The 9,742-nt window shown below is 50.4% G+C and overlaps 1 protein-coding gene across 1 annotated transcript in view; it reads right to left on the minus strand.

Moving 5' to 3' along the window:
- Nucleotides 1–6,481, minus strand: part of LOC139011462 (adhesion G protein-coupled receptor E2-like) — a 42,188-nt gene extending 35,707 nt beyond the window's left edge. Inside the window, exons 1-5 of the mRNA XM_070416996.1 lie at nucleotides 6,442–6,481; nucleotides 3,044–3,094; nucleotides 2,745–2,870; nucleotides 1,568–1,717; nucleotides 1,516–1,522 (exon numbers count right to left, since the gene is read on the minus strand). Of these exons, the coding sequence (XP_070273097.1) occupies nucleotides 1,516–1,522; nucleotides 1,568–1,717; nucleotides 2,745–2,870; nucleotides 3,044–3,094; nucleotides 6,442–6,481 (374 nt within the window). The remainder of the gene's footprint in view (nucleotides 1–1,515; nucleotides 1,523–1,567; nucleotides 1,718–2,744; nucleotides 2,871–3,043; nucleotides 3,095–6,441) is intronic.
- Nucleotides 6,482–9,742: the final 3,261 nt, after the last annotated feature.

The following is a 9,742-nucleotide window of genomic DNA, read 5'->3' on the forward strand; positions in this document are numbered from 1 at the left end:
CCTCAGTTAGTTGGCCTCTGTTAGCCTTTGAGTTTGACATGCTTGAGTTACACAATGGGATGCTACATGGGTGTATGAAAAAAAGAATTCTTACCATTTTCAACAGCATGGATTGACCTGGAGAGTATTTGCTGAGTGAAATAAGCCAGTCAGAGAAAGAAAAGTAAAAAAGCTGATGAACAAAAATAGACCCAGAGACATAGAAGCCTGGAACGGTCTGTTGAACCTCAGAAGGAAGGCAGAGGAGGGTGGGTGGGAAGAGATCAACCAATGAATAACCCGTGGACACAGACCATGAGATGGTGAGGACCTGAGGGGGCAAGGCGGTGGTGGGCTGGAAGAGGTTAATGATGAAAAAATAGGACTTATGTAATACTTTCAGCAATAAAGATAAAAAGTAAAGAGAAAGAATGAGTATAGTCTAAAAACCACCATGTTGTGCTCTATGATTACATTTACTTTCCCAGCATTTTTGGGAGGTAAGCACCATTGTCACTCCCTTTTACAGATGGATAAACTGAGGCACAGAGTGGTAAAGTACATGTCCAACGTCATACAGTTAACAAAGGTATAGCTACTGTCCTAGCCAGTTTGGCTCACTGGATAGAGCATTGGCCTGGGGACTGAAAATTCCGGTCAAGGGCATGTATCTTGGTTGTGGGCACATCCCCAGTAGAGGGTGTACAGGAAGCAGCTGATCAATGCTTCTCTCTCATCGATGTTTCTAACTCTATATCCCTTTCCCTTCCTCTCTGTAAAAAATCAATAAAATATATATGTATTTTTTAAAAAGTATAGTTACTTTTTTTTAAATCTGTAAAAGGTAGGTGCTCTTTTAAAACACACACATACACACAATCACAGTAATATTATCTCATCTCACCATTACCAGTGATTCTATATAATAAAAGCCTAATATGCTAAGTGTCTGGTCGGCCAGTCGGCTGTTCAACCAATCAAAGCATAATATGCTAACGATATGCTAAGACCCCTCAACCTCTTGCAATGATGTGCACTGACCACCAGGGGGCAGACACTCGGACTGGTAGGTTAGCTTGCTCTTGTGGTCCGGCCAATTGGGCTGAGCAAGATGGGCTGGACACGCCCTGGAGCCCTCCCATGTTCCCTTCCTGGCTGGCCAACCTCCCGTGTCCCTCCCCGACCCTGATAGTGCACTGGTGGGGTCCCTTGGCCTGGCCTGCACCCTCTCACAATCCAAGACCCGTCAGGGATATTGGAGAGCTGGTTTTGGCACGATCCCACAGGCCAGGCCAAGGGACCCCACTGGTGCACGAATTCGTGCACCAGGCCTCTAGTTTCTGAATAAGTGTCCTGGCTGGTGTTGCATACCCAGCTGTCAAAGTGCAAAACCAGGACCTGGGTCCTGGCTCAAAGGCCACCCCACCTCTCTGTTTTAGTGGGACAGGCACAGGCACACTTGTCCCGCTCAGACCTGGGGCTGCACCTATACCCAGGGCCTGGCACCGTGTATGCTGCAGGAATGGATCTGGTGACTCCAAACCTCATAGACGGGGAGATGGAAGATGCAGGACATTCTTACCTTGACATGTGTTCTCACTTGCATTACTAAACTTTGTTGCCCCAGAACCAGGCCTGTATCCTGGCTTGCATGTACAGTAGTAGCTCCCCTTCGTGTTATGGCAGCGTGCGTCTATTCCACAGGTCACTTTCACGGGTTGTTCACATTCGTCAATGTCTGGAATAAAACGGGGTAAAGGGTCACCTCCCAAAGCCATGTGTGCCCTCAGGGCAGAGAGCCTTGTCCCATACCTACTATGGAGCCTGATGCTCAGTCAGTGTCTTTTAGCAAATATTCAGACTCTCAGGCAGCGCTGATGTGGCTGGAGCAAGCCATTCCTTAAACCCACTAAATCAGCTCTGCTCTGCTCAGCTTTCTGTCTGTCACCTGGATTTGGATACAGGAGGAGGTGCTGAAGTGATGGGTGGGTGGAAACTCTGCATCCCCCTCCCCAGTCCTGGAAGGGTAAACTGAGGCATAGGTTCTGGAGCATAGTAATGATCCCTCCTTTGGAAAAACTGCTGTTTGAAATTTTCTGCTATTTTTAGATAGTCCCTTGCTCTGTAAGTCAACTATGTTATTTTTAGACGGTCTCTTATTCTATAAAAATAACTGCTTTAGTTTGAATAATAGGAAAGATAAACTTAATTGTCTGAACTTGTAAGCTAGCAATCTAACATAAGGGACTGATACGCTGATACTGATACCAGGTATGATATAGATATGTACCCAGGATTACAGGTGTCTGTATAGATATGATATGTACTCAAGGTTACAGGTGTCTGTATAGGTATGACAGGTGTTTGCTAGATATGAGATATACTCAAGGTTACAAGCTGTCTGCAAAAATAACTTTCACAAGAACCTGAAAAAATATAAAAAGAGAAAGCTTCCTCTCTTGGGTGTTCAGAATTTGACAGAGGTAATCTGCTCTGAACCTGGGCTCAATAAAGAGGACTCCCAACTAATTGGCTCATTAAGGTGTCTTGTCCAGCTTGCTGATTAGTGATACCACAGTTCTATGGTCCTGGAAACCCAGCTCCTCCCTCTGTACGAAGCCATGTTTATTTACTTCTCATTTTCTATTTTCGTATCTTTTTCTTTCTCTTTTCTCTGTCCTTCTTGACGGTCTGAGAACAAAGGCTGAGGCCACCAACTACCCTCCTGTCTCCATGTAGCCCTTCATCACTCCAAGCCTCTGTACCTTCACAAGTTTCCCCTTGGTTGACTTCATTCTTTCCAGATGGAGATAGGAATCCTGGATCACAGTGACAGGCAGTGCCACTGACACATGAGGAGTCTGGAGGGCACTGCTGGGGACAGGCAGAGGCTGTGGGACGGAGACCATGGTCAGAAGATGAGAGCTGAGCCAGAGGCTGGGGAGGGGTGTTGGGAAGGGCAACCCTGAGCTTCCTCCTGCAACAGGCCTTTCTCTGCCTGGGCTGAGAGGTGAGGTGGGGATGGGACTCTGGCTGGGGACTGAGTTACTCCCAGCAGACTCACCCCTGGTGCTCTGGGGTCCATCTTCCAACAGAGTCAGCAGGACACACAGCGCTGGAACAGAGAGATGGAGGGTCAGGGGGGACACAGAACGGGGAAGGGAGTCCTGAGGGTGACACATCTGAGGGAAGGGGCGGCTTACCCCACCCAGGCTCGGGCCCTGTCCATTACTCAAGGAGAGAGTGGGCAGGTGGCACCTCCCTGGCCTCCAATGCCCATGGCCAGAGGGTCTGCGCCCATCGCCTGAAGGTGTCTTTCAGGAACTGAAGGATGGGGAGGGGCCTGAGCCTGGCAGGGGTCTTGGCTTCTGCTGACCTGTGGGCAGCAGTTCAGGAAACATACTGGAGCCAATTGGCCTTGGTTCTACTCCCAGACCTTGGTCAGGTGCCTCAGTTCCTCAGTTTCCCCTTCTGTAGAATGGGGATGAAGAGGGGGCCCATTTCCTAGAGTGTGAGAGTTAAGCAGACAAGTACTGCCTGGTGTGTCAGAGTGCTTACTGCCGTCATTTCTTTATGTAAAAATGAAGGGGTTGGGCCAGGTGTCCTCTCAGATCTCCCAAATCTAAGGTGCTCCGGCCCACACCCTTCCTCAGGGACACAGGTGCAAGCACACTGCACCCACATCTGTCCACCACAATGACCAGCTTGGGACCCGGTGGTGACATTTCACACCCTGGCTCCCTGCACACAGGAAGATGCTGGGGGCTCATGTTAGGGGTGGTGCTGCACGGGCCCCCCAATCCTGCTCTTCCTGCTGCTCAGGGCACCCCATCCCAGGGCATGTCCTGGGGGCTCTCCTTAAGTCAGCAGGGGGTCTAGAGAAGAGGACCTGTTCATCAGAGAGACAGACACGGAGACAGAGATGCAGAGAAAATGAAGAGATGAGAGGCAGACAGAAGACACAGAGAAATGGAGAGAGAAACAGAGAGGCAGAGTTGAGAAGACAGTAATCTAGAGCAGGGGTCCTCAAACTACCGCCTGCGGGCCACATGCAAATACAAATATTGTATTTGTTCATGTTTTGTTTTTTTACTTCAAAATAAGATATGTGCAGTGTGCATAGGAATTTGTTCATAGTTTTTTTTTTTTAAACTATAGTCCGGCCCTCCAACGGTCTGAGGGACAGTGAACTGGCCCCCTGTTTAAAAAGTTTGAGGACCCCTGATCCAGAGAGATGGACAGAGAAACGGAAAACTCCTAGAAAGGGAGAGACACAGATGCCAGAGATTAGACAGAGAGACAGGGAGAGACAAAGAGATGCGAAGAGATAGAGAGATTGAGATCCTGATACAGAAACAAGGAGAAGGGAGAGAGGGAGGGCGCCTGGGCAGCAGATGGGATGTGGGGAGGGCTTGAGGATCCATCCAGTCCCTGCAGATCTAGAGATGCTGGGGAGGCAGCCCAGACCCAGATAATCCAGGGAGACCGGATGGGGGCAGCGGGTGGAGGGATGGGGGCCAGGGAGGCAGGGCAGGTGTGAGTCACTTCCTGGGCCAAATGAAGGGATAACTCATGGCTCCCAGTCCCTCATGGAGAGGCTCCCAGGGGGAATTTTGGGATCAGTCATTGTGAGCACAGCTTGAGGAGCTGTGAAGGTTGCAGACTAGAGGGTCCCCAGAGCACTCAGTCCCAATGTCCAAACTTGATACCCCTCAGGCCAGCAGAGGGCAAAGACCCCCACACCCTCCCGAGGCCCTTGCAGATGCAGTGAACAGGCTAGAACTCCTGTCTTCCTCCTCTCTGGCCACAGGGTTTGGTTAGTTCTCCCTTTGGTGGAAACCCACTTCCTCTTTGTAGGACAGACCACAGAATGACCTTCCCTGGCAGGGTGGGTCCTGGGCCGATTCGTCCCTAGCTCCCAAAGCCCCAGTAGCATCGTCCATGTTCACAACTGCCCCAGGAGACAGAGGCTCTGCTTATGTCCTCTCTGCAGATGGACAAACTGAGGCTCAGAGCCCAGAAAAGGCTTTGGCGAAGAGGGGGCTGGGGAAGATGGAAGTGAGGGGTCAAGTTCCCCGGAGTCTGCAGGGAGGGGGTTCTCTGTGCTGAGCTGGGCTTTCCTGCCCCACCACAGAGGCTGCTGGGCCAGACCTCCACCTGGGGCCCAGGAAGCCACCCAAACAGGAGCCTGGAGAGGGGTGGCTGGTCGCTGCTCCCAGTCCCATCTGGTTTGCATTCCCCTAGCTGAGCCCTGAGCAGTCAGATTCCTGCCTGGGCCCCTGTGGCAGGGGTGGGGCAGTGGCTCTCTCCTTACCCCTCCTGCTAAGGATCCCCCTCCCTAGCCCATCCCCCAGACCTACCAGTGAAATAATAATAATAGTAACATTAAAAACAACAACAACAACAACAACAACAATAATGTTACTTAATTCTTACTGTGAACCAGGACTCAACCCTTAACACAAGCCTGTAAAGTGGAGACCAGCCTTGCTCTGCCCCATTTCACAGACGTGGAAAGTGAGGATCAGGGGCTCTGTGACTTGGCCCCTGACACATCGCCGCCTTCAGGTGTGCTCCACACGGACTCGGCAAGTTTACTGAAAATCATCTAATTATAACCATGCAACAGGCAAATTACATGCTATGTCAATTACACCTCACCTTCATAAAGCTATAGAAAACAGCTCGCGCCTGGCACCCTGGACCAGCACAGGAAGCCCTATCCCTTTGGCCTGGGGAAGTTCTGATTGGCTCCCCAAATGTCATTTTTTAACTCTCTGTGTTGCCTGGTTGCTCAGGCAACGAGCTGCCCTGATAACCCGATAACCGATAACCGATAAGGATAACTGTTAGAGCCACCCTGGGTGGGGCAGGAAGGGAGGCAAGGGGGAAGTCACAGCAGAGCTCTGGTTCAACCCAGGGCAGTAAAGCCCTTCAGCGCACAGCCTAGCCCAGCTGGGTCTGGGGGAGCAAATGAGGGGGCTCTCCAGGCTTCCCCTGCCACACAATGAGAGAAGTGTGGGGGTCACCTCATTGTGGAAGGGTCCCCCTTTGCTCCCTAACCCCCTCTCTGCTATCTGTTAAGAGTGACTTCCTGAGGGGCTCAGAGCACTCATTTGCCCCCTCTCTTCCATCTGCTTCAGTTTCCCCTCTGAGGGAGAGCTTTAAAAGTGGATCTGGAAGCAACATGGAGATCCCTCTTGGGGTGGGGAACAGACCCTTAGAGCACCCCGGGGGTTCCTGCCCAGGCATGAAGGTAGCCGGGCACTGCTAGCTGATCTCCCATGTGCCATGGCTCCCGCCTAACCATGTGGCTTCCTCCATGTCAGGCCCAGAGCTGCCAGCGGTCCCTCCTATTTCTCCATGGGTGGGGGTGGTGTGGGGAGACTGGAAAATGGAGGCACCAAAGGGGTGCTACCAGGGTTTCTCTTACTCCTCCCATAGGGGCCCCCAGATTCTCACCCTGTAGGATGTGAAAGGCGCTGAGGCGAGGAGCTCCCATGGTCCGGGCAGCGTGGTTCCCTGTCACCAGCCTGGGCAGCTGGGCATCTTTCTGAGGCCTCCTGGCCCTTATACAGTGTGTGAGTGGGGGTGGAGGAGCCACTGACCCAGGGCGTTATCTCCACAGAGTTCACAGAATCATCTATTGCTTTGCCTTCAGCTCCCCTAGGACAGTCAGTGATGGGGAATCTTTTGAGCTCAGCCAGTCAGCATTTTGAAAAACCCTAACTTAACTCTGGTATCATGTCACATATAGAAATTTTTTGATATTTGCAACCATAGTAAAACAAAGATTTATATTTTTGATATTTATTTTATATATTGAAATGCCATTTAACAAAGAAAAATCAACCAGAAAAATGAGTTCATGTGTCACCTCTGACATGAGTGTCATAGGTTCGGCATCATTGCCCTAGGATGTGCCTTGAGCCCTAAGCTGTCTGGAATTCAGTCTTCCTGTCTGATGACTGGGAATAAAATGCCTGCCACTGGCCTCACACAGCAGGGTGAGGAAGAACTGGGTAACATACTGGGAAATGCATTGAGATGGCCCAAAGAGGAACATCCCACCACCACTATAACCTGGCCAGTCAGCAAGCCCGATGGCTCTGACTTCACTACACCCCAAATCCTCTCACTTCTCCTCTTTTGCCCCCACCCTCCCATCATCTCCCATGTTGGTGCCCTGGCTCCTGTCCCCACACTCTGTTCCCCTCTGTCAACCAAAGAAACATTCAAACCTGTAGAGAAGTTTTATGAGTTTATTTGAGCCAAACTGACAGCAACTGCCTCGAAGCAAAATCACAACAGATTGAGAAAATTCTCCCAAGAAGGGCAGTGTTGCACCTTATTTCTTACATCACTATCAAAGGCAGAGGCCTAAGGGGGTTACAAGAAATCCACTGGTGGTAGATCAGGGAGGCAGGCACAGAGATCTCTGGGATTGGATAAAAAGTAAAAGGAACAGACACAGACTCCTTTATGCATGTGGGTACAGGAGAGGTAAGCGTTCACAATTCACATGGTAACAATAACAGTGAGGGGTTCTGTGGTCTCTTGTCCAGGTGGGAGATGTGCCCTGAGGGTCTAGAAAAAAGGAAATTACCCTGACATTGCAAAGCTATGTTAGGTAGATGCAAAAAGACAATAGACAAGCTCAGTGAAGGTAAAGATTGGCCTTGGTCAGGGAAGATACAAGCCTAAGATTTGACCTCCTTCCAAGACTTGTTTTTAGTTTAAAAGTTTTTATTTCATACTATCCCACTGTTATCAGTGGAAGTAGAGTTCATGGGGTGCTGCAAGGAAAAGATTTGCTGAAGCCGCAGGGGGAGATGGGGTTTCCCGGAAAGATTTATTGAATGAAAACTTAAGCGGGTTCCCCTCCAAGGTTCCATCTCTGTCCATCTGGCATGGAAGAAGTCCAAGCTTGTCTTCTGCAGGGCCAGAATTGAGGTCTGTTCCCTATTTAAACCCAATCCAGTCCAGTCATGGGCCGTGAGGCTGCTTAAGGTCCATGCTATGGGTGGAAGCACTGGAACACAGGGGTGAGTGCAGGTCACAGACCAACAGGGAGCACAAGAAGAAGAGACAGAGGACTCTGGGGATTTGAACCTTCTCACATTGTGTGTGTTTCCATCCCCTGGCCCAGGGGTGAGAACCTTTACCTGCCAAGGGCCATTTGGATATTTATAACATCATTCACAGGCCATACAAAATTATCAACTTAAAAATTAGCCTGCAATATTTGGTCAAACATTTAATTTCCTCACCCCTAATGCCTCGGCAGGGCCAGACCAAATGAATTTGAGGGCCCGATGTCCCCACCCCTGCTAGCCAATCCATTGTTCCCCAGGCTAGACTGACAGGCGACCACCTTCCCTCTTCACCTGACTTCACTGCACAGATGCCTCTCTCCCCCTTTGTTCGATCCCTCCCCCAGTGGAGTGATCTGCAGGGAATGGACAGTGGTTCCCTGAGGAGCGTGAAACTGTAGCTTCCTGGTCAACTGCCCAGATGACCAACCCCAGCCGTGGCTGTTAGGATGACTGTCCTCTCTGCAATGCCCTCCGCTGTGTGGAAGACGAGGGGACCTCAATGTCCTGGCCCCTTCCTGTGCCACCAGCCCACACTCAGCACCCTTCCAAGCCCCAGGTGAGGCGAGGGTCAGTTGGGGTCTCCAGATGGAGGGGGGCATAAGAGGAAACCTCCAGAGGGCAGCACAGCTATTGTGAGGCCAGACAGCTGTCCCTAAGCAGGAAGCCCCAGAGAGTGAGGAAAGGGGATGGAAGGCTGCTGGCCAGCCCTGACCCCAGACGCAGGGTCAGGCAGGACAATGGACCCTTTATCTCCTCCTGCAGGGTGGACACCTGGGTTCCCCCCAGGCCAGGTTTTCAGAATCCACTTGACCACATACTCCTGGTCAGACCCTGCCCAGCTTCAGCTGGCATCCTCCTGAGCCCTGACCCCCACCCAGCCCAGCCCAGCCTAGCCCAGCCCAGCCCAGCCCAGCCCAGGGAGTTGGGAGGCAGTGTTGAGCTGGGCCATGTTTGTAGTTCCCTGGCACTGCTGAGGGAACTCCTAAATATAGGGTGGCCCCCCCCCCCAAAAAAATGTATACACACACTTTGAATAATTATAAAGGGAGTGTTCAATAAAATACATTTCATTTTCAAAACTGAGCTGTCAGCTGTTCAATTGTGTATACATTGCTCTAGCCCAGTGGTCGTCGGCAAACTCATTAGTCAACAGAGCCTAATATCAACAGTACAACCATTGAAATTTCTTTTGAGAGCCAAATTTTTTAAACTTAAACTATATAGGTAGGTACATTCAACTTTAAATTCAACTTTAAATTCACGGTTTTCATCTTCTGTTTTTCTTTGCTTCTTTTTTGTAGCCATCTCAAACAGGGCACCTACAAAAATGTTTCATTTTATAATAATAAAGCCACCAACACAAAAGAATTACAAGTCTTAAATTGATGACAAAAATACCTGTAGGATTTGCAGCTGGTTGGAAAAATACAGGTAACTTTATGCTTCGAGTAGGTACTTTGTCACCCGCACATGATTTGCAGACGTGACTAGCACTAACCACTGCACATGAGACTGCTGACTGACTGGCTCACTCAACTCATACAGGAATCGCGCATGCCTCCCCCACGCTGCATATCCTGTGGCCCGCTTGTGCCGAGTCTCCAGTCGCCCCACCGACCGACACCCCCACTTCTTCTAATGCTACTTCTTCAAAATAGACTCGCCAG

The sequence above is a fragment of the Myotis yumanensis genome, unplaced genomic scaffold (assembly GCF_028538775.1).
Source record: "Myotis yumanensis isolate MYYU_CA2020_CCGP unplaced genomic scaffold, mMyoYum1.0.hap1 SCAF_5, whole genome shotgun sequence".
NCBI lineage: Eukaryota > Metazoa > Chordata > Mammalia > Chiroptera > Vespertilionidae > Myotis > Myotis yumanensis.